This window comes from Plectrocnemia conspersa, unplaced genomic scaffold (genome assembly GCF_051122295.1).
Source record: "Plectrocnemia conspersa isolate PC_06_02 unplaced genomic scaffold, ASM5112229v1 ptg000006l, whole genome shotgun sequence".
In the NCBI taxonomy this organism is placed as follows: Eukaryota; Metazoa; Arthropoda; class Insecta; order Trichoptera; family Polycentropodidae; genus Plectrocnemia; species Plectrocnemia conspersa.
The window spans coordinates 9,232,528-9,259,465 of NW_028277170.1; the positions used below are offsets into that span (position 1 = coordinate 9,232,528).

The following is a 26,938-nucleotide window of genomic DNA, read 5'->3' on the forward strand; positions in this document are numbered from 1 at the left end:
AAAGTTATCTAATTTCGGGTTTTCTGAAGATCTCATAAATCTATTCTCAAATTACTTGACCAATAGATATCAATTCGTCAAGTATAATAACTCCTTTTCAGAACGATATAAGACCCCTACTGGAGTACCTCAAGGATCCAATTTGGGTCTATTGTTGTTTTTATTGTTCATTAATGACATAGAAACAGCAATAGAGCATTCAGAGTTTTTATTATATGCAGATGACTTGAAAATTTACAAGAAAATGCATTCGATTTCTGATTCCCTCGACCTATAGGAGGATCTCAACTCTATATGGAAATGGGCTTGCTATAACCAATTGCCTTTCAGTGTAAAGAAATGTCACACAATTTCATTTTCAAGGTCGTTAACGCCGGCAAAATATTCATACAATCTAGGCGGATATTTTCTGGAAAGGTTTTCTTCAACTAAGGATTTAGGAGTGACTTTCGAAGAACGTTGGAAATTTAGCCAGCACATTGCAGAGACTCATAGCAAATCATTAAAAATGCTCGGTTTTATCTTGAGAAATGCGCGTTACTTCAGGAATACTTTAGTATTGCGCACTCTTTATGATACTCTAGTCCGCAGCATACTAGAAACTAGCTCCATCATTTGGATCGCAGGCGTAATGAATCAATGTAATGAATTGAAGCTGGAAAAAGTACAACGTAAATTTCTTCGATATTTATACTTGAAGGAATACGGGTATTATCCGTTCTTGTTTCCCAGTGCTTTTATTTTGGGGAGCCCTGGGATACGTTTCTTTGTCGACTCGAGAAGTGTTTATGTAATTAAACACTTCTGGAAATTGCTCAAGGGCATCGTAGACAATCCTTCAGTGCTCGAGCAGCTTCAAATGTGGGCTCCTGAAAGTGGTTATAGTTCTCGGTCGCGTCCACTATTCTTGCCTGTTAAGTGTAGAACTGGAGCACTTGCCAACTCTTCTCTGGCCAAGGCTATTCATCTGCTCAATTCTGTCCATAGTAATATTGACATTTTCTCTTGCACATATGGAGTTTTGGTTCAGTTCGTATGGGACAATGCACACCTGTTGAGGTGATTTGTGTCTGTTGTTTTGTCTCGTTTATATTTGTATGTATTATGATGTATTAGTACTTTTGACTATCGTGACGCATTAGGTTTGCCTATCAGGTCACAATGGTTATAATTTTAATAAATAAATAAATAAATATTAAACCAATTGTGATTGTGTTACAAAATTTTAATAACAATTAAAATAATACACAAAAAATATTAAAATAAAATAAAAAATCTAATTAAATAGCTAGAAATATCTGTAATCAAGACTAACTAAAACTAACATTGCAAAACTCAGATTAAAAATACTTGCTGCCATTGCGGCCTTAAAACCGATATTGAACAGAAGAAGCGCATTAACATTAAAAAAATGACTATACATACGTGGTCCATAAATTGTCTTCTTAATTAATTTATATGCGCTATCGTATCTCTCGGTCTTGGTAAAACGTTTTTCCTAAGTCTTTATAGTATAAGAATTTTTTGCTCATAAAAATTAAAAACCAACCCATGTTTTTAGTTTTTCTACGTTCATCTCATTATAGTGTAATTTTAGTTATAAAATTACAATTTTTTTTAACTAAGACAATAAAAATCTAATATTTAATAAGTTACACGATTGAAAGAAATGTAAAAAATACCACACAAAAATCTAAAAAAACTAACAAATTATCGATAAACTCAGTTCCCGTATTGGTGTTAAAATTATCATTTCAGCAAGATTGCTTTTAGTGCAGGATAAAGTCTTATAAGAAAAGGTGTCATTGCCAAAAACCTTTTGGTACGTATGGACTATATTTGTGTTATTAGCCCTATAAATCGTAATTATGTTGATATTTTAGAAACTCTTTTAATTGTTGTCGCAATTCTCCGACTAGGTGGAAAGGACTCATCCAGTTCTATTAGAAAATACAAATCCATGACTCGTCTGGTCTAATTAATAACTAATAGCAACCTAACTTTTGATCCTGTTGACTGTGTTTCTTTGCCTATACGAAGTGATACACTCCTGATCTGAATGTGAGGGCTTGATATTTCTCTAATTAGCCCGAGATAAATCACACTTTCGGTTTCGGGTTCATGTTGTTAGAGCATCTGTTGACATTTGCTTCTATTAATCGACGACGATCCCATATTTTGATAGTTTTTACAAAGGTGTCGTTGCATTGGATTTTTGTTTTTATCATATCGTTAATCACCAGTATGGTAGCAATACTCGTAATACGTTGCATGTCGTTCTTACCGATGTCCGACGTGCGTACCGATCTGTCCATCTCTAAAAACCTCGAAAGTCCTTTTTTCTGCCATTTTACCCCCTCTCTATTTCTAATATCTTTACTTAGCTGAAAGCCAGACAAACCGCCCTGATTTAGTCGGAAAACCATGCTATGTATAGCCGCCGGCGTGGTCGTACCTGCCGACATATCTTAAATAAATTTGATGGTAGGTTTAGTAGTGATAGTGGTAGCGCGTCTCTCGCTTGTATCCTGCAGGTATGTTGTTTTATTGTTGAATTAAACATACACATTTTAAGCGTTTGCATTTAATTAATTAGATGCATATAATTATTACATACTATGTATAATATATATATACATAAAAATTTAAAATATATTTTTTATAATTAGTATTTAATTTGAAGCTCTTCATCAGATAAATTTATTCAATCATTTATTTTTAAATGGTATTTATTACAATAATTTTATGCTTAACCTGTATAAAACTTACAGGATCAGAATAGTTGCTCTAATAATACATATGTACATATGCACACATATCGCGATAAATTCAATGCTTTTGCTTTCGGTTTTAATCAAATTAAATTCGAACCGTTTCATGCCGAAAGTTTAGAACGGAGATTTAGCTTCAAATACGGTTATGTGAAGTTGAGATGGGTGGAAAGGTTGTCGACATTATAATGGGTATACATAACACATATATTCATTATTAATACATTCAGGGTCGTTTGTCTTTACGGTTCCAAATATACAGCGGTACAAAGACTGTGGTTTTAATGGGGCACCACGTTTTACAAAATATGCCTATATAGGGTTTTCTATGTAGTATATAAGAACATACATATTGTAAATTGCTATTACTTGTAACTGACAAAATATGTGATTCTTTTATTGTTTTGTGTAAGTCAGCCTAATGAGGTTTGTAAAACACTTTAAATATATGAAATATTATAAATATTGAAATTTTCATTAATAAGTTGTAATTTTCCTGAGAAAATGTTATGGTTCAATTGGCCTCATCTTCAAATAATATAATCGGGTCCCTATGAATATTGCGCTCATTCGTCCTTAGAATACTTTTCATTTCTATTAAATGGGATAAGTGATGGAAACCTTAGATTTTCGTTCTGATTTGTAGGTATGTATATATTTATGTAGGTACATACAATACGGGACTTTTGGTACATGTATTCCAATTATATAAAAATACTTATCTAAAGACTCTGAAAATCAATAAAAGACGTTATTTATAAGTTATCCTTAATTATATAAATACAGTATTACAATGCATATACAAAATTACGATTAGAAATAAAGATAAGCTTAGTACTGTAAAAAACAAATATAGTGAAAAATGATGTTTATAATAATTTCACATTTTATTATATTGAATCTTATATCTAATTGATCTAAGCCGCTTCCGCCGTCGCTTCCGGACGCGCATAATTTAAATGATACATTCTCCGTTCAATTCTATACTTTGTAAATTGTATCGCTTTGTGTGAACGATGTATACACGGAAACAAAAGAAATATATTTATTTATAATAATAAATAATATTAAAAATAAAAATTAAATTTCGTGCCGCCGGTAATGCGTTCTGTTGTTTCGACCAATGAAAAATAAGCATTCAAATTAAATACAAGATGGCCGACAGTACCGTGACAACAGTTTTAAATAATTATTATTTAATTATAAAATTTTGCTATGCGACAATAATTTTCATTAATTCGTCATTTGACTTAATATAAATAATCGGATTGCAAATTAACTGGGTGTGTTTTAACCATGAAAATGAAATATATACATATTGTGTTGAGGATTAGAATAAAACATTGATTAAACTAAATAAACAATCATAAAATAATCTTCGTAATGAAATTTTCAAATATTCCTGGCGACGGGCTCCGAGGCCGAAAAGTGAGTTTTTTCTTTTATAAATAATCGGATTGAAAATTAACTAGCTATTTTATAACTATGAAAATTAAATATATACATAATGTGTTAAGGATAACAAGAATACAGTGATTAAATTAGATAAACCATCTTCGTAATGAAATCTTCAAATTTTGAATTCCTGTCACCGGGCTCCGAGGCCGAAAAGTGAGTTTTTTCTTTTATATTACATAAACATTATCATTGCTTCCGATTTAATGCACATATACGTTAGATTTTAAGAATTGCAAATAAACCGGTTTTTTTTAAACGTGAACGGGTAATATATCATTAGTGTATATTAGGATTGAATGTTAATGTCGATCAAATCGGCGCTGTCGCAGTGGGAACGCTATATATATCAGCCAACGGACAGCTTATAAACGTGTAGTTTTTTGGATGTTATCTAATAAGCGACATTTTACAATGATTATAAATATGTGATTGCATACCTGGAATAATCGATATCTAAAATATCTTAATTCGGATGTGGCAAAATATGTATACGTTATGGTTTTTATCCAATTTTTGTTCTGTGCCATCATTCCTCTTTCGGAATAGCAAAATTTAAGATATTCAGTTACATCAAACTTATGTAGTATGTTCTTTATTAAAAGATAATACTTGCTGACAGTGACTTCAACATAAGAAGATTCACTCTTTGTTTATATATACCAATTCTACGTTTAGCCATATAGGTCATCAAATTGTTCCATAATTGCCTCTGAAAAAAAATTAAAAAACAATATTATCTTTATCAAGAGTAAACATTGAGCACAATATTACTGCTAATAATCCATAAATTAAATTTAAACGAAAACCGAAGAACAAAATTGACGAAAGTTACTGTAGAGGATTAAACACGTTTGGCATCTCTTCATCTTCTACAAAATTGTCGCAATATGACATATATTAATTGGTTGCCATACGTAAATGTTATTAAATTTATCATTGCTTCTAAAAATGAACTGTAAACGATACTATATAGTGGGTTAAATGTAACTTTTTGTATACAATAATACGAGATTTTTCATTATTACTAGTATTGTAATATGTTTAATTAACTTTGGTATGTTTCCTTTAATTGTCCAATCGCCGCTGTTTGTTTTTTAATATTAGATCCTGGAAAGTCAATGGTAATTTTGTTAAAATAACCGTTATATATTATTCATATAACAAAACACTTACTGGCAAACTCATAATTTATAGTTTTGATTATATTGTCTGTAATTCCAATGCTACATAACTTTGAATCATCTTCAATTGACACTTTGTAAGAAAAACACCGTTATTATAACATATTTCACTGTTTATTTAATTGCACAGAAATTGGCACAGCGAGCGCTTGCCAGATGACAAGAACTGTCACATCACATCATTGAAAATCCTAATTAATAATGTCTAATTTGAACCATTAAATTTAAAAATATGTAAAAAAATCAGAACAAAGCAAAAATAATATTGAAAACCCAAAAAGTTGAGGGCCCGGTATTCTCACACCCGCTAGCTTCGGTACCTCACGATAGTGAGATACCGATGATTTTTCTCAACATTATCGATCATTTTACTAATTATTTTTAATGTATAGAAAGTAAATTTAAAAAATAATAATAATATAATATGATATAAGTAACAGTTAATAAAGTAAAAAAATATTTATATTTATATTTAAAATGAAAATAGAGCTATTAAATATTTTATAGAGATTTGTATATGTGAGATATGATTATAATTATATTGTATTATATAAGAAATACATTTCACATTGAAGTATATTGGTAAATTATTTTTATTACATTATCCATCTGAAAAAATGTTTCGAAAATTTGTGCAAAAAGGGCAATTTTGAATGGTCTTTACCTTGTTTGAACCCTTTGTTTAGGTCTGTGGTCTTTCAGGTACACCTGTTTGCTTTGTCAGGGCTTCAAAGGTCAATGTATGTATGTATGTATATACATACATACATAAATATATATAAATATATATATATGCATGTGTGTGTGTGTGTGTATATTCACATATAAACTATTTGTTATAGTACAATATTATATATACAAATGCAATCTGATTATTTAAATGATTATAAAATATTTTGGATCAAATAAAAATAAGCTTGTACTTTTTTAAAATTTTATGTTGGAACCGGTATAATATAACATAATAAACGTCTTTTATATGGATTGTTTTAAAGGTTCATGTTACTTTCATAGCTTTTTTTTCTTTCGAAATTCTGTTTTTTTCAACGCTTGGTTCTTTAGCCATGAAGTATTTATAGGCCTTTTAAAAACCGTGGGTAATAATAACTTGCTTATTAAAATGTATTATTGTTAGATGTAATTGTGTTTATTTCGGTATTGATATAATAGTATAAATTAGGTTTATTAAATACAGCAATTTTATTCTTGCTTTGGCGATCGGCTGAGATTGACGCGGATTATAATTCGGAGTGAAGTGACTACTCGCAATATTTTGAACGCGGTTTGTCTTTCTTATTCATCGGTCTTCAACATCTGATCCGCCATGACTGAATCTCAGACTAATGCAGACTATCTAAGCACGGAGTTCACTCAAGTAAGTGAGCATTCATCTTATTACTAGCCTCAAGGAGTTCCTTCGTCAGGAGCTCTTTGAGAATCGTGGACGACACAAATAGAAAATCTCATGACAATTATAATAATATATAACGCCTTTTATATATTATATTTAGATAAAATTTATATACAAAGGAAAAATTTAACGTAATGTATATTATATATTTCCCTAAATATTAAGTATATTAAAACCCTCTGTGCTAATCGATAACAAAAACGGCGGGAATGAGGAGGTAGTAATAAATTAATATTAAAATCAGAAACAACTTTATTATGAAAAACACTAAATTTGCTAATTTTGATTCTTTTCTCGATTTTGTCTTTGGCTAAATGTGAAGGTTGTTCTTTTATTTTTTCTGCCAAACAATAAAATCAGGATAATAATTTGTTAATGCTGAACTAAATAATTCTTGGTGTTACTTAAACTCACTCCAAAGAAAATACTATACACGAAAATAAAATACACGATTCACAAAAATATGTGGACCCAAAACACGAAATCGAATATTTAAAGCATCTTCGTAAATATTTATCATTAAATACATACTTCAAAAAAATATCACAGTGCAAAAAAATAATTTAACAATCAAGTAATAAATTGTAGAAATTAAATAACACTGCAAATTTGCTTGCAACTCATTTCATACTCACGTAATCTCCGTAGATTAAATATAAATTGTACCATGACTTAATAATAGCAACACTGTCTTTAATATATTGTATTAAGTTCTGAATTTAGTACATATTAAAAGTATTGTACGTTGTATACGATATGTTACGTTAAATACGTTAGATTTATTTCGTTACTTTTTTTTATAAATGTTCTTATGTTTGAGAATTTGGTAAAATGTTTATTTTCGGGAGGCATTGGATTATAATTAACTCACGTTTTTTAAATGAAAAAAAATACTTTCAATGAAATCACCGATCGTGCTATTTTTTCCTTGCAGTTTTAGATTCAATACACCTAATTTTATTGTGAAATATATTAAAAACGGTAAGCCACACAGAGAATTTGGATTTAGCAAGCACTGGTGAATCTTGCCGCTTTCTACAAGAAAGTGAAAAATCTCGTATAGCAAATATCGAAGTATTTAAAAATTTGCTTCTGCTTAACCCTTTAAATAGTGAGTTAATTTAAACACATTTGTTAATTTGTTAGTAAACATCTGGGAGTGAGTTGATTTTACGTATTTTTTCATAATTTATTTTGTTGTTATTTGATGTTTGTGATGACCTGTTGTCGCTGATCCTTATCGCAGCTTGCCGATTCCTTATTGACAATTTTAACAAAATATTTAAGTCATTGTAACTTTCGCTTATATTGATTACATTTTTTATTCTTATTCAGATAAATGGTAAAGTATTAAAAAAATATTTTCCAAATAAATCCAATTGCAATAAGAAATATGTATTCCAAAACCAAGCTGACGCAACTTATGTACACCAAAGTGAATACATCACTAATTTGCAACATTCGCAAATATTAATTTGGCTAGTGACAACAATACGTTAATTTATATATTTAGATTCACTACATTATATAACTGTTTTTATTATCAATCCTAATCTGTATCCGTAAGAGTGTCGCAGTATTAAAAAATTACAAAATAAACTGCTGAAAACTGCATTACAAAATTTACAAATTAAAAAAATGTGATAAGCACGTAATAATTAATTATTCTCGATTGACCACTTTGTTGTTTGCCCAGCTCAATGAACGAGTATTATAAGTCGTTGATTATTATTCTGAAAAACCTAGGTTTGATTCTTATATAGTCCTTAGTGTTGTTACATTTTTGTCGTGTCTGGGAGATCAGAATTAGTGATTATTATGTAATTTGATTAGGTTTACCTAGATTATCCTTATCGCACGGATAAGTACCGTAATGATTAATTAAAATCAATTACGAATTAAATATTCTCAATTTATGAGCTACTTTTGTTCATAGAGAGTAACTTATGTGTATTTGACAAAAAAAATATATCCCTCTTGTTGTGATAATATGGTCCTCTATAAGTTATAATGAGCGTTGCTTAAAGCGTGTTTGGTAATTCATTGACTGTTTTATCAGATAATTGTAAGTTTCATGTCCAATAAATTTATGTATCTAATTATTATTCATGTTCGTTTCACTTAGCGTGTCACGTGTACAATCCATTTGTATGTGAACATATGTAAAGAGTTTTATGTCAGATTTGATTTACTTCATTGTTTAATACTACATTAAATTTTTTGTACAATACATGTGCAAAACGATCGATAATATATTCAAATTAAGCTTAAACGAACTTTGATTTATTATTCTCTCTCCATAGAATATCAATATTAGATGTGATTTGAACCACATCTAAAATTCGTTGATGTATCAACCTTAAGCAGCCCTGCCAACAACAGTATTTAAAATTTAAGGAATATTGTATCAGATTTTAAAGCTGTCCTGTAAACTATGGGTTAATTAAAAAAAAATAACGCTTTTCTCCTCTAATTTATGGCTTTGGCTTTGCCAGTGATACATTATATATTTTTTTAAGTTCGATTGACTGAAAACGTGCAACAAAATTATGCTTTGTATATGGTGGGATCGTAAGATTATGGTCTGAAATATAACTAAACAGTTACAACTGAATGTTATTGTGATCAATTAACAAAAAAAAACACCACTGTCGAAAAGGTTAGACCTCAATTGGTAAACAGAAAGGGGGGTAGTTTTTTTACCATGGCAATGCGGGACCGCGTGTGGCGATGATAACCCATGACAAGCTAAAATAATTGAATTGAGATATTATTAGACATCTACCATAATTTGACTATCATCTGTTTACAAGATTTTTTACTGTAATGGAATAAACAAGCTAATAGAAAAATATGAGAAAGTTGAAGCAACCAAAATAAATTATGTAATTAAATAAATAATTTTATATGCAAAAAATTATATGCAATAATACATAATTATTGACATACTCTAGTTAACATTTATTCAGATCATTAACAAAAAACATAGATAACGCGCTTTTCTGCTCAGATTTTCTGGACACACTGCCTGCAGTATTCAGGCAACTTTAATCGTAAAAATCAGTGATTTTGAACGGGAAATACACAATAATAATTTTTATTTACCTTTTTTTATTATTTATTTTATTAATTTATTTAGCTTAATAGCTAATCTTTACATCTAACAAATTTAGTAAACATATATAAAAATATATAAAAAATACATAACAGAAAGAAAAAATAAAAGTATACAATAATAAAGACTTAATATTATAATTTATTTCTATATGTACGAAGGTGTTTTTTTCTTCCATTTATGAAACCCGTTATATTTTTGCTGTTTCGGATTTCTCTTGGAAGACTATTATGTAAATCAAAACCTCCGTACATAATTCCCCTAGCCGTACTCGTTTTCTTATACTTAATTATCTTTAAATTTTCTCTATTTCTAGTATTATATTTATGTACATCTTTATTTCTTATTAAATACTTATTAAAATATTCTGGTAACATATTATTTTCTAACTTATATATAAATACTAAAACATTCATACTCAATATTTCTTGAACATTCAACCATTCTAATCTATCAATCATACTTTTACAATTAGTTAATCTATTTTTATTTAAGATTACTCTCATTGCCCTATTTTGTAATTTTTGCAACATTTGTTTGTCTAATTTATTTAACATATTTAATAGTGTTGCACAATAATTAAAATGGGGCAATATTATACTATTGTAATTTTTTTTTTGTATTTATACTTAATATATTTCTTAATCTAGATAATAAACCTATTTTTCTACTAATTTTATTCGATTTACTTGACTTGACTCATGTTTTAAGTAATTAAAGTTATAATTATAAACAATACAGATGCGCTTGCTTTAATTTAATCTTAAACTAAAAAATAAATACCGATAGGAATAAAATTATATATTACAAATTGCGTTTGTACCGCACGCCAATAAGCTGCCAAATTTAAACAGTTATAGAATTTTTTTAGTTAGATTACAATTTAAATGATATGAAAAAATAGTTATTAAATAGTATAGTTACAAATAATATAAAAACAGCAATTGGCATGTATAAATACTTCTAAATTCGCCATTAAATCGACATTTGAGTGTCTTCTTCTTATAAGATTTATTATAGTTGGTGGCTAAAAAGGTTGACATTCTTACTATATACTTAAATTTTTACATGATAAACAAATTAAAAACATCTTTTGCAATTTTTACCTAAAAAAAAAACACTAAAAGCGAACATATAAACAAAAGATGTTTCATGGATGTCAATCGTGTCAATCTTACTCTTAATCACTCGCGACGTAAAAAAATCCATCATTTGATAAAATATCCTTATCTTATTCTTACAAATACTGCATATCACGTCAATAAAAATGTCTTAAAATTGCTTTAGTATTAATTTTCAGCAGCGAATACAAAATCAAATATTGCGATCGTGTAAATCAGGAATTTTTATCGCGTAAACTATTAGTGCGATAAAAAACTGTAATTTTATTAGTTTTGCAGTTATTAAAATTGCTTAAACGCAGTTATTAACATTGCTTAATAAAACTGAGATTTTGGGTAACCGCTTATTCAACTTCACAATCATAACAGTTAATTTTGATTCAAAACGCTACGATTGAAATCGCAAAGCATCAAAGGTAGACTCTTCTAGAATTTATTGTAAAGGAAAATAATAACGCGGAAGCCCTGATTACGCTTACACATTATTCAACATTCGGTTTATCAGGCACAATATATATTAGGTAGCTATAAATAAAAATATACCAAGCGCTAACGATATCGAAATTTACAATTCTCTTTAACCTTATTAAAACTAATCATGTGTTTATATGCTTTAACCATTTTACATATTTTTAATACGTATAAGATATTCTCTGTGAGATGTATTAACTCATTGTTGGAGAATTTTCAATACCATATATGTACGACCTAGATCAATTTTAATTAATTATCACGATATTCATCCGTGAGATTAGGAAAATCTAAGTAAACCTAATCTGATTGTTCAGATTGTTCAGGTAATTAAACTTTTGTAGGTGTATATTAAAAATATATTTTTTTAACAAAGGATTTTCATTAGAGTAGAAATAAATCTAAAAAAGAGGCTAAATGCATTATTAGATTATATACATATTTTTACATATATTTTTACTTGCTTTAATTAAAAATCCATACTTGAAATTTGTTAAACTAATAATTAATTTATAGTCTATTATAGTTAGTTATATAAATAGATTATTTTTCATGTTTAATTTAAACAACATTTGATTTTTTTTACAATAAATTAGAAGTTTACAACAGAGCTTTTATAAAACTAAATTTAAAAGCACTCAAATTCTAATAGTCGAATAGGACAAAATCGAGGTCGACCTTTGATGTCTAGGATTTTTAGTCAAAGGATTGCCAATAATCAGCAGTAATAATAACAATTAACCCTACAAAGTAAAGGGTCCTTCGATATAGCCGATTAACTGTGGGACTAGTCCCTTCGAATAAAGCGTCTATCCGAGCGTAGTAAACTTCTCATTTCGATTAAATGGGATAAGCGATGAAAACCTTAGATATCCGTTTCGATTTGTACGTATTTGTATATACCTAAGATTTGTGTTGGTGAAAACGACAGTGTCTAAAATAAAGCGTTAGAATCAACTAATGGCAAATATGAAGTCAGCTTATAATCTTTTGGATGAATAGAGTTATTGATTTGTGGTTTCAATATTGATTGTGTTTCAATGGTAACACCATTGAAATACGCTGATTGTGGTTAAATTGAGGTTTCGATATTACTTCTACGTAAACCCAGCTTATTTGAAAACATTTCAGAAACGACAGGTAAAAGTGTATTCGATCGAACAGGTACTTTGGTTGTGGCAGCGGAATTTGGAAGTTTTATATTGAAAAAATAACTGTAATAAAAAATGTATTTAAATCAAATATTTTTTTAAGCATTACATGTATTTATTGGGTTCGTTTAATTTTGCTCAAAACGACAATAATAATTTTCAGTTATAATCAGTTAATTATAATAAAAAGTTACTGTAAATAATGCTTAGCTATATCTTAACAGATTGTTTTTGTTTTTACTGGAAACCAGACGACCATATTACATGTGTAGTAAAATGATATTAATTAGTAGTTTTAATGTTGGAAACGAAACGATGTATTTCAGTTTGTAACTGATACTAGAAATTAGAAACTTTGTTGTATAAATTATACCTAATTGAGTACATATATATATAGGTAGCATAATTAAACATTATTTGCACTTTCATAATTAATTTGTTTTTGTTATTTTCTGTACACTAAATTATGAAGTATATTATATTCACATACCTTAAATTCCATTTGATGGAATTACAAATTTATTTATGCAAATTAACTTAAAATATTTATTTAAATTATCTGTTCTTATTAATAATGTGTGGCATAAAATCAGAATTTATATATTTTTTTATTGCACAGATTAAGTTGATTATAAGTTATAGTAAATGCCACTAACGAATTGTTACCAAAGTAGTGACAAAATATAACTCGTGCTATTTAAGCGATCGTAAAAATACAAATACAAATAGACGTTGTATGTACTGATTTTGAACAAGTTTTAGCCAAAGTTATGTTATATCTTATTACTGAGTGATAGTAAGTGGGTCTTAACCTATTGATGTTGATAGAGAAAATTAAAATAATAATATTTCACCCCTTCGGGAGTTCCACAAAGGCCCAACCTGACCCTTCTGTTTTATTTTGTATGCCGATGATTTCATATTGTTTAGAAACATTTAATTTATAACAGAATAATGATTTCAAAAGAGTTGCTAATATTTTCTATAGAGATGGGTTTCCGTTAACTGACATATAGTGTCATTTCCTGATCTCATTCGCAATAGTCTTACGGTCTCGGCGTGAACATTCCGGCTAAAGAAACTTTTACTACAGATATCAGAATCCCTTTTAAGAACAAGTAATGTTTCTGTCTACACGTAAACGACGTCTACGAAAAATCTTTGTTATGAAAAACGCATTTCAATTTGACGATCCGTCAGTTAGTCGTGTCGTAGTATTCTTATACAGAGATCTATAACCCCTTCGAGGGTTTTTATATGGTTCAACCTTTCTGCTCTTTACGGTATTTATTAATGACATAAATACAGCAGTTACAAGTTCAAGTTACGTTTAAATTTAGATGATATAAAATTGTTTATACGCATATCTCTACACAGTGATTTATATTCTATATTCTATATTTTATTTTTATTTTATTTTATTAATTTATTTAGCTTAATAGCTAATCTTTACATCTAACAAATTTAGTAAACACATATAAAAATATATACAAAATACATAACAGAAAGAAAAAATAAAAATATACAATAATAAAGTCTTAATATTATAATTTATTTCTATATGTAAAAAGGTGTTTTTTTATTCCATTTATGAAACCCGTTATATTTTTGCTGTTTCGGATTTCTCTTGGAAGACTATTATATAAATCAAAACCTCCGTACATAATTCCCCTAGCCGTACTCGTTTTCTTATACTTAATTATCTTTAAATTTTCTCTATTTCTAGTATTATATTTATATACATCTTTATTTCTTATTAAATACTTATTAAAATATTTTGGTAATATATTATTTTCTAACTTATATATAAATACTAAAACATTCATACTCAATATTTCTTGAACATTCAACCATTCTAATCTATCAGTCATACTTTTACAATTAGTTAATCTATTTTTATTTAAAATTACTCTCATTGCCCTATTTTGTAATTTTTGCAACATTTGTTTATCTAATTTATTTAACATATTTAATAGTGTTGCACAATAATTAAAATGGGGCAATATTATACTATTATAAATTTTTTTTATTGTATTTATACTTAATATATTTCTTAATCTAGATAATAAACCTATTTTTCTACTAATTTTTTTTTAATTGTAAAAACAATAATCTTTAAAATTTAATTTTGTATCAACAATTACTCCTAAATATTTTATATTATCCACTATTTCTATACTAGAGCTATTTATTACTATTTTGGTACTAATTTCTAACACATTTTTATAATTAATAAATATACATTTAGTTTTATTCTCATTTAATTTAAGTACATTATTCTTTAACCATATTTTTAATATACTTAATTCATTATTTAAATTATTTACAATTTCTTTAATGTTATCACCTATGCAATACATTAATGTGTCATCCGCAAATAGATGAATTTTACATTTTTTCACGTTATTAACTATATCATTAATATACAAAACAAATAACAATGGTCCCAATTTAGACCCTTGTGGTACTCCATAAGACACTAATTTCTCTTCAGAATATACATTATTTATTTTAACTTTTTGTTTTCTTTTATATAAGTAATTATTAAACCATCTTAAAACTATATCACTTATACCTATACTCTCCAACTTTTTCTGTCTATTGTTTCGAAGGCTCTCTTGAAATCTAAGAAAACTGCTCCAATGATTTTGTTTGTATTCTTAGCCAACAGCCAATCATTAATCACTACTTGTAATGCAGTTTCAGTGGAATGCTTTTCTCTAAATCCCGATTGTTGTTCACATATTATGTTTTGAGAAGTAATAAATTCCTTTAATTGTTTGATTACTACTTCTTCTATTATTTTTTCTATACACGGTAGCATGTTGATTGGTCTCATTTCTTCAACTTTTTTACTATTTTTTATTTTAGGTATAGGTACAATAGTAGCAATCTTTAAATTTTCAGGCATTTCTCCTAAGGAGAGTGCTTTATTTATTAAATAATTTAATTTAGTTCCTATTATTTCCCATGTTTCTTTAATTATATTTATATCTAGTTCATCAGTACTAGTTCCTTTTTTAAATTTACATATTATGTTATGAATTTCATCTAATGATACTGATTTAAATTTACTAAATTTTACAATTATTGCTTTATTATTATATTGTACTAAATTACTAATCCTTGGTATTGAATTCACAATTTCTTCTATGCTCTCAATGTAATATGTATTCATTTTTTCTGCTATTATATAAGGATCTTGATATATATTTCCATTAATTTCCATTTTTATTATGTCGTTTTGCTGAGTTGGATTAATTAATTGTTTTATTGATTTCCACATCTTATTTGGATCATCATGGAAACAAACTGCGTCTTCTCTTTATTGTTGAAAAGATATTGATAAATACGATTCACGCAGAAATTTGTAGGTCGCTAAGCACTTTATCAAGCTATTGAAAGACTTGATCATATTCACTAACAAAAATATATTTTTTACAATAAATCATAACCTACATTTAAATGATAAAAGTGTAGCTTTTTGTCATCACAACTATTAATTTTATAACTTTCTCTATTAGCACGGTCAACCGCAGTTAAACAGTTATTTAATTTATTAAAATGTTCGTATATTTAAAACACAACTTTTAAGATTGTGAACTACGGATTGATTTATGTTGTACGTTAGCGAAACAATAAGCGGGTTATTGACGAGCAGTCGGCATAGGTTTGTAAAATATTATCAACGGATTAACATATTTAACGTCGAATCTTAGTAATTTGACAATTTCAGGTAAAATGATTTGGTATTACCAAATATTTTTACCGTAATATACTAATAGGATCGGGAAGTAACTTAAGAAATAAAATATTGGAAGTCTTAATATTAAATCATTTAAAAAGGCGCCATATATTATATTTAGGTATGACATACATTTATTTTGACTTCTAAGGGTTAAATATGGGTTAAATGATTTATTGCTCTATAGTTTTTTAATTTTATTTTAGTGTATTATAAAACATCTGTGACCTTTTTCAACGAAAGATTATTTAAATCGTTAAAAGGTGACTGTCTTTGATAAAATCCCATAGAACAGATTGAAAATAAATCATGAATTTTTTGCTGAAAAATACAACTAAAGCAGGAGATTTTTTTTTAAATTTCACTGTCTGATTTTTATTAAATTGAGTATTTTTAAATATTTAAAATATGTTCTTATATATATCAGCAAACTGTATCTATCACACATTCACCAGTCTTTTCAATTTAGCACAATAACCTCGAGTACAAAGCCATAAAAAGTTCTATTTTGGTGAACAAACACACAAATATTGACATTTGCATTTTGATGAAACATACATATACATACACCATCGTTGCGTGAATGTGCTGTGCATATATTATACATATGTATATTCTATATCAATACGATCGCTTAAATCACTTAAATTTATATACAATATGTATGTACTTATATACATGCGAATACGTCGCGCTTAGATAATGAAATATCGGCTTATTGTCTTTGATAACAATAACGCCGTGACGTAATAGTACTGTTGTCCAATACAATATATTGTACAAGATAAGCAACAACCAAAAATACATTATGCCTTCAAGAATCGTATTTCCTGAACAACGTTAAAGTTATAATAAATATCGACTTTTGAAGTAATTCGCTAAAACAACTTCCTCTTTGTACTATCCAGTGCTATGTATTGGTGAAAATTATATATAAACGTGTTTAAGTTTTGGATCGATTTGTATTAATTTAATGCGCAATTTAAATATCAAAGAAATATTATATAAATTTTATTAAAATGTTTTTATTTTGTAGATATGTATATAGCAATTAAAATTGCGTAATTATTACGTAAACTAAACAATAAATATATTTGTATTTATTGTAGCAAAAATATCAAAGCATATACATACATATACAATACATATCAACAGTGTATTGAATTTTACTCTTTTTTGTATATTCTCAGTAATATTTTATTAAAGTTTCGAATGGTGTATCGAAATTCAGCTATTCCTATCATGCAGTCTATTTTTGGTTTAGTTTTCTACGTAAAAATGTACACAAAATCACGAGATAAACATTGTTTCCTCGATATACATTTGGGTAGAAATAAGATAACATAAAAAAGACGTATTTTTTCTGAATATTTAAACAAAACCTTATGGCTTTAATTGTGTTATATTTCTTAGAAGTTGGCAAATAATGGTTAAGAGCTTTCAAAGGCGGAACGAGTAAACAATGCAGACTTTTTGGTAAGTGTCAAATTTTTTCAATATTATTTTTATATTTTATTAAAGAATATGTTCTATTATGAAACATATACATTACGTAGTCGTGAAATAAATGTGTTTTTTAATGAAACGCTTTTACACTTTTATTTTAATTTTAACGATTTAAAATATAAGTACCCTCTTAAGATATAACTTCCTACCACGTTTTGGTCATTTTATATTTCCATTAGCAAAAAATGTTAAAAGCTTTGATTAAAATAATCTGATTTGTAATATTAATTTTTACAAAATATTCTAATGAAGTATCTTGATTTTATCGAGTCAATATCGCCAGTATTTCTATGCCATTTCTGTTGCCTTTTTTTACTTAAAGATAAGTTTCACTCGATCTTTAATTAGTTATTAAAAATTAGCGTCGCATACGAGTAATATATAAAAAGGTAAGTTAATGTCAAAGATGTTGAATTAGCAATTAAAAACTCTTGCACCTCATCGATAAATATAAATTTGGGTTTTAGCAAACATATCTAAATATTACCAAAACGAGTTTTTTAAAGATTAAAGATGCTAAATAATAATTTCTACTATAAATTTACTTAAAATAGTATCTGTAAATCATATTGTGTCATGGGTGCTAATTTAATTTTATTAAACAAAGTTTGTAGCTATTTACATCGAGCTGGATCAAGGGATGCGAAGAGAGAAGCGGTGACTTTTGCGATCTTCGATGTTCTAATTTTGAGTCGGACTCCTCCTTAGCAAACTTTTTGCATACACTTAGTATACATTTTTAATCATTGCAGGTGTATGCTTCTCGACCAACAACATGGTTTCCGTAAATCTCGATCCACTGTCACTAATCTAATGGTTTTGTCTAACTATGTTTCAAAATCATTGGACTCTGGTGTACAAGTGGACGTCATATACACAGACTTTGAAAAAGCATTTGATAAAGTTAACCATGCTTTACTTGTAAAAAAGTTATCTAATTTTGGGTTTTCTGAAGATCTCATAAATCTATTCTCAAATTACTTGACCAATAGATATCAATTCGTCAAGTATAATAACTCTTTTTCAGAACGATATAAGACCCCTACTGGAGTACCTCAAGGATCCAATTTGGGTCCATTGTTGTTTTTATTGTTCATTAATGACATAGAAACAGCAATAGAGCATTCAGATTTTTTATTATATGCAGATGATTTGAAAATTTACAAGAAAATGCATTCGATTTCTGATTCCCTCGACCTACAGGAGGATCTCAACTCTATATGGAAATGGGCTTGCTATAACCAATTGCCTTTCAGTGTAAAGAAATGTCACACAATTTCATTTTCAAGGTCGTTAACGCCGGCAAAATATTCATACCATCTAGGCGGATATTTTCTGGAAAGGTTTTCTTCAACTAAGGATTTAGGAGTGACTTTCGAAGAACGTTGGAAATTTAGCCAGCACATTGCAGAGACTCATAGCAAATCCTTAAAAATGCTCGGTTTTATCTTGAGAAATGCGCGTTACTTCAGGAATACTTTAGTATTGCGCACCCTTTATGATACTCTAGTCCGCAGCATACTAGAAACTAGCTCCATCATTTGGATCCCAGGCGTAATGAATCAATGTAATGAATTGAAGCTGGAAAAAGTACAACGTAAATTTCTTCGATATTTATACTTGAAGGAATACGGGTATTATCCGTTCTTGTTTCCCAGTGCTTTTATTTTGGGAGCCCTGGGATACGTTTCTTTGTCGACTCGCAGAAGTGTTTATGTAATTAAACACTTCTGGAAATTGCTCAAGGGCATCGTAGACAATCCTTCAGTGCTCGAGCAGCTTCAAATGTGGGCTCCTGAAGGTGGATATAGTTCTCGGTCGCGTCCACTATTCTTGCCTGTTAAGTGTAGAACTGGAGCACTTGCCAACTCTTCTCTGGCCAAGGCCATTTATCTGCTCAATTCTGTCCATAGTAATATTGACATTTTCTCTTGCACTTATGGAGTTTTGGTTCAATTCGTATGGGACAATGCACACCTGTTGAGGTGATTTGTGTCTGTTGTTTTGTCTTGTTTATATTTGTATGTATTATGATGTATTAGTACTTTTGACTATCGTGACGCATTAGGTTTGCCTGTCAGGTCACGATGGTTATAATTTTAATAAATAAATAAATAAAATAAAATAAATATCAAAGTTGAAGGGCCTTTGAATATTTCAAAAGATGTTTTTTCGGTGATGTTCCATTATAAAAAAGAGGTTTTTTGTCTTATACGCTTAAAACTCTTAGTAAATAACATGTTAAAACTGGCTTTGTCACCGATGTTTATAATTTAATAGCGTAATATTTTAATTCTCAGTCTAGAAAATTTTGCTAAAATATTTTTGACTGTCTTTAATCACTTGAGTGGTCCAGTTGTTAAGTAAAACGGTGGTACAATTTTTTTTTTTAAATTTATTTGTTATTATGACGTACTATTAATAAAGGTAATAATTATAATTAAAATTAAATAAATTACAAACGGGAAGATGGGTAATGGAGAATGAAAGGAAAAGCTATTTACCTATCGCAAGGGAGTTATTTATCCATCTGATTAAGGTTAATAATAATAAATGAATAATATTTCTAACATAATAATTATTTTTAATAAAAACTACATTTGTATAATAAGAAATAAAAAAATCTTAAATGAATTGAATTCGGTTAAATCTTACTTTATTATAATAATTATATTTCCATTATAATAACCGATTTTTGCGATTTATAAATAGAAAATCTTTGATGTTAAATGTTTGATTTTTTATGACTATGAATATAAATAACTCTAAGTTAATTAGAATAATAAATAAAAAATACTAAATTAATATAGCGAACAGAATGCTTATTAATTAAAAACTTGCTTTAAACATAAAACCAGATACTTTTTGTCGTTTAATTTATTACTTTGCTCACTTATGGCGTATATAAAAATAGCGTTCATTTATCGATCGGACAATAAATTTGCAGTTCAAAAGCCGCAATTACAGACAACGACCAACCAACTTTCATGGTAATTTTTACAAAAGTAAAGCGAAATCAATAGCCGGTTTATATTTACGCACTCTCGCTTTCAAGGTTTTGATAGTTCGCCAAAGCCTCGTGGACGTGTGCCAAAGGTTTCTGTTAAAAAAATGTAATATGATGGCACACTAAGAAAAATATATTTTTCTATCTTGTGTATTGGTTCAAAAAGAAAAAAGTGACCTAGATCAGAAGTTTTGCAAAAATGTGTGTGAATGTGGTACCCATATCTAGTACGTAGACACATACTCGTATCATGTGTCATTCCGAAATTATATTGAACAAACAGTTATGTTGTTTTTTTAATTTACACAAGTGCTGATAAAGTTATTAACGAGTACCAGTATTGTTATACTTTATGTAAAAAAACGTATACTGAAGCGTTTCACTCGTGCAATGCAATACAAAAACCTTAATAGGAAATTAAGTTGCTTTATAAAATGAGGATAATAATCTGAAGATTTTAAGGGTCGTATATTTGGTTTTTATATACTATATAGTATGCGACATTTTTTTTAAATAATAAAACATATTTACAGTTTAAAATATGAATTTATAATTTTACTCGCAGTTATAACAATTTAAATAAAAAAAATATTTGCCAATTTTATTGTTTGATTAATAATAAAATTTATATATTAGTAGCAAAGCAAATTTATTGGTAAAACAAACATACATTTATAAGGTTCTTGGTATTCAGTCGATTTTCCAAATGTCAATTAGAATTGTCAACATAAGTTATTGAGATAGAAGGGCATTATTTTCTCCATTTTGCGTCCAATTACAAAGTCACGGCCTGTGTGAAGTATTTCAACAAATTTACTTGTTTTCCTACAGTCGTGATTGAGTAAAGAGTGGCCTGAAATAGCTTATTGATATTGAGACGAAAATATATTACTTCGTTTCTCGATTTAATTCGATTACATCGATTTTGATTAAATAACCAAATAGATTTAAATGAGCGAAAGCACAGTATGTTGATTTATTATTAACAAGTAGCATTTGGTTTATAAATTATTAAATCGAAAACGAGACTTGCGATTTTTGACAGACATGAAAAAAAAACAGACCAAAGAAAATATATATCCGTTTGTCAAATAGTTTGTAAATGTAAAATCGTAATAAGTAAATAAATCATACATTTTTCTGAATAAATAACAAAATACACATATATATCCAGTGAAGTTTATTAAAAAAAATATTTTTAGTTATTTAATATAAAATATTATCTTAGAAAAGTGAAGACAGACTACATTTTGAGACATTTGACATTAAGAAAAATACTTTAATATAAATATAAAGAGTAATATTTTGTGTCTAATATAGTTGTATATTTTTGCTATTTATTTATCACAAATTTGATTATTGCATCATGATATCTTTTAAACAAAAAAAGTGTTAGACTACATTTCATATACATATGTACATACATATAAACATGGTAACTAGAGTCTCCAATTCGAGTAATCGAGTACTCGATACTCGAGTATTTTTGTCTATTTTTCAAGTACTTGATAATCGAGTATTTTGAAAATTACTCGATTAATACTCGAAATTAAATTTTTTTAAATATTTCAGAAACAAAAATAACTTTAACTCGGTCCGGTAAAGGTTACCGTCTTGCTTTTATTTGGCGTTTATACCCGAGTTAGAGCGGTTACTATCAGGTATAATTTTTTCATAGTTCCATAGTTGCATAGTTCCGGTCGTCGGCTATGTTAGTGGGTACGACAGAGAAATTTCTTTTGTGTTTTCAGCTCGACAGTCCCGACTTATCTAATTTATGGCAATGAACAATATGAAATATCAACAAAAAAATTTTTTAGGTTTTATGACTATACAGTTGTAGCGTAAAGTGTTGTAAATTGTTTATACTGATCCCTCAGCTTAAAATATAAATCAAAACAATTGTGTGTTTTAAAGGCATTTAAAGTAAAGTCAGTTCTTTGCGAACCGTTTAGCTCTAGAGTGAAAGGGATTCACCCAAATACATCTTCAAATGATATAGATTTAAATTCTTCGCATTAATCAGAAGGAGTAGAATATTGTATATTGTTAAGAAAAAAAAATCTATTCAAGAAGGATTACAAAATGCTATTTTGTCAATAGTCGAAGGAAATAAGAGAGAAGCAGAGAAGGGAATGAAAGAAGAGAACATAAAAAGAGAGTTCAAAAAATTTTATATATATAAAAAGCAAACAGATATAAATTAGAAGCCTTATCCAACGCGTTAATGACAATAAGACTAACATCAACAGCAACGGAAAGGGTTTTTTCCATAACGGGAATAATAAAACCAAAGGTTAGCAGTAATATTAAATTCGAGACACTTTTTGCATTATTGTTTTTAAAAAGTATGTTCGTGAAGTTAAAATAATGTTAAAAATTACCATACTAAGTGTTTTATTTATTAATTTATATGTGCACGAATTTGAATAATAGCTATTTTGGTACATTTGGTAAATACTCGAAAGTACTCGAGTACTCGAGTATTTTAAAATTTTAATATTCGATACTCGAGTAGTTGATGGTTCGAGTAATTGGAGACTCTAATGGGAACATTAGAATGCGAGTAATTTGCTTTGCAATTTTTTTGCAATACGAGCAAGTTTTTTTATTATTAAATTTTGCCTTAATAAACAAGAATATTGCGTATTGGGTCACACTCTCCATAACTGAGCCAACGATTCTTCCTTAGAGTCGATGATTCTTTATTCAGTGAAGACATACATTTTAAAAAATAATTTGCTACTCAAAGTTTTGCTGGTTATGGATAATGATCCTGCTTATTTTCAAGTCATCGGAGCCACCTAGATAAATTATAGCTCATTAAGATCAAGTATCTTCCTCACTATTTCTCCTGCATATAGATTAACAGTTTATTTTGATCATTGCATAAACGATGCTACGAAGTGATCGAAGAAACTAATTTTAGCTTCAGAGACTCTTGGAAAATCGTTTTCATACCGTGAGCTGTTTCAAGATCGTCGATAATACATAGGGTGCGGTTATCGAGAGAACTCTCAATTCTGTTTGGAGAAAACTGTGACGGAATTGCGTTAATAGGTTTGCTTATGAACGGGAGCTGCCAATTTTCTTAGAATAGAACATGGCACATGTCTAGTTAATGGATATTGAATAATTAGTAGAAAAACATGGCTTAAAGCTGATCACTGATAAACTAAAAGATCCAAGCATATTTTATCAGGCAGTTTTAAGTTAAATTGCAAAATTATACAAATATATGTCTGGCTAATTAAAAATATTTCTCGAAAGCATTTATCTTGCAAAAGTATTCCAGTTTTCATCCGTGTCGTAAATGCTCATTAGCGTAAACTTTTCATTTAATTAAAGGTAAAAGAGTGTTAATTCACCATTTATTCGCGTTAGCATTTCACAAGACACTTTGCACACTTGCTGAATAAACAAAACATCAAGAATTTTTACTTATTCTTTCTTACCCCTTCCGCTTCAAACGCGCCTCGGCTCATCCATCGATCCACAAGGTATGTTTTAATTATACAAGTGCTTAAAAGAGCACAGTTTTAATTAATATCAGGTTTTCATTCTAAATAACCCCATTTCAACGAAAGAAATATTAGAGTTTTCGTAAAAGCATATAAATTTTAAAAGTTAACTTTTCTGTAAATAATTTAAAATTTCTAATCTGAAAAATCGTTATTAAACTGTGTGGATAATTCAGAAGAATTAATTTAATTTTAAATTACACTGAAAAAATAAAATTATTGTCATTAAATATTTATGAAAACGAAAAATAAACTCAATAGTGCTTAAAATTCTATCGCATAAATGTGTGATTTTAGTGCCGCTTTTTGAGCTATGCTGTATGTATTAATACGCTTTGATGAGGTTTAACTAAATTTTAGTATTCGGTTGTTACATATAGTATAAAATTCTTAACATCTTAAATGAGATATTAAATATTTAAAACGATATATATTTTAAATTTTACTAATCAAAATATACTTCACAAAATATAAGTTTTGTTAGACCAGCAAAAGAAAGCTGAAAGTGATTGAATACATATATATGTATGATTTTTAAAGTAAGTCATGGAAACAACAGTTCAGATTTACAAATCAAACAATAAATACATTGACAGTATTACCGAAAATCTTGTTGAATTATCTTAATAAAAATTATAAGTGAAAAGTTTTTTTTATATATGTATACAAGTATATCTTAAAACATATAAAAACACGAGTTTACACTCAGAATGGGTCTCTCATGAGAATACAAAATCGCATCGTTCGATAAACGAATATATTCTATGCCGGGCACGATTTATTCAGCCGATTGTTCGACGGTAATGTAGGGTAAAATATACTTACTTAAACTCATGCATTACTTTTATTTTATTATCGCACAAAAATATTTTATTAAATATATCTCGAAATGGTCGGTTTCTAATAACGTAAATAATCGAAGGACCAGAACGGGTCGATTTACTTTGATTGATTACAGAGCTTCAAGTTACAAAGGAATTTCGGGCCCCCCGTTATTATACTCTAATCGTAGAGATAATTGATAAGAACAACTGCTAATACTTTTTTTACATTTTACATTTTTCATATTTCCAACAATGGATTATCGAAAAAGACAAGATTTTGACTTTGTGGAAAGCTTCTATACATATTTGTAATTTACCCAATTTCACCTGGAATATTCTTTTCTTATCTAAATAATAATGTAGTGGATAAGGAACTCTTTATGACATTCAAATACATCTGACTTCTATTAAAAGCTTTCAAGAAAGCATGCATATTTTGAAACATCTAGCACTAACCCACCCTTTTTATGCAGCAGTTGTAAATCATTCGAAAATATGTATACAAATTAAATTTTCACCAAAAATATATTTTAATAATACAATGCTTAGTTTTATTATTATTTAGTTAAGTTTTAAAACCTAATCTTAAATGATGCGCAATATTTAGTTTCATCATTATATGTTTCAAATCTGAAAATATTTAGCTAAGTTGTAAATCTATTTTCAAATGAATTGAAAATATTAAGTAGTTTTATATAGATTAAACTATTTTGACTATCATTGAAAATCTTAAATAATATTGTCGAATTTCAACCAATAAATTTAAAAAAAAATAGTAACAAAATCCGGTATGCGCACACTCGCTAGCTTCGGTACCTCACAACAGTGAGGTACCGACAGCATGTCTCATCATAATGTCACCCCACCGCTGTTGATTTTCCTTTATTTAAATATATCTTAATTTAGTATAAAATATTCGCATCCTGTCACATACAACCCGTACATTAAATTTTAAATGCTCCCCGCAGTTATCAAATTTCTGGTATAATGACATATACAATTTCATCATCATGTAGGTCAAACCCGTGTAAAATATGTATAAATACGGTATAATAAATTAAATAAAACAGACCGACGAAGCTGAGCTCTGATTTCAAAAGTATATATTATGAAATATTACATTTTTTGATATTAAATTGTTAAATAATAATTGTGATAATTGATTTAGACAGTTTTTTTGTCGTTATTGCTCGTAGCACAAATATCAATTGCATTGAATCGAACACTGCAAGATTTTCGTGGAAACGAACAGCTTAATATTATTAGCAGGTAATTTTCGCCACGTTCAATACCAGCTGATGAACTAAAAGCATCAACTTTGTGAAGAGATATTAATACATTCATTCGTGTTCAATTGCAAAAGGATGCTTTAGCAAAACGTTTATTAGATATTATAAAAGGCAAAATTTACACGCTGAATTAAATTATCAACCGATTTTTATAGTATCACACACTTCATTATGTCATCAATGGTTAAGTAAAAGTGCAATATTAACTGCAAAAAACGTGGATGTAAATGTTATCAATTTTTTCGCATCTTATTTAATTTTTCGTATACCAATTATACAGACATGTGCTTCTTACATAACTCATCGTTATTATTATTTTATTATTACATTCACGTAATCACATATTTGTCAAATCTGTTTCTCTAAT

At 28.2% G+C, this 26,938-nt stretch overlaps 1 protein-coding gene across 6 annotated transcripts in view; it reads left to right on the top strand.

The window, feature by feature from the left end:
- Positions 1-26,938, top strand: part of LOC148234179 (adenylate cyclase type 6) — a 168,454-nt gene that overhangs the window by 9,632 nt on the left and 131,884 nt on the right. For 2 of the 6 annotated variants that reach the window (XM_088187547.1, XM_088187548.1), the window contains exon 1: positions 6,609-6,785. The exons of the other annotated variants lie outside the window; for them this stretch is intronic. In XM_088187547.1, coding sequence (XP_088043673.1) covers positions 6,735-6,785 — 51 coding nt within the window. In that variant the 5' untranslated portion in view covers positions 6,609-6,734. Of the gene's footprint in view, positions 1-6,608; positions 6,786-26,938 lie in introns of those variants that run through there. 6 annotated transcript variants of the gene reach the window in all.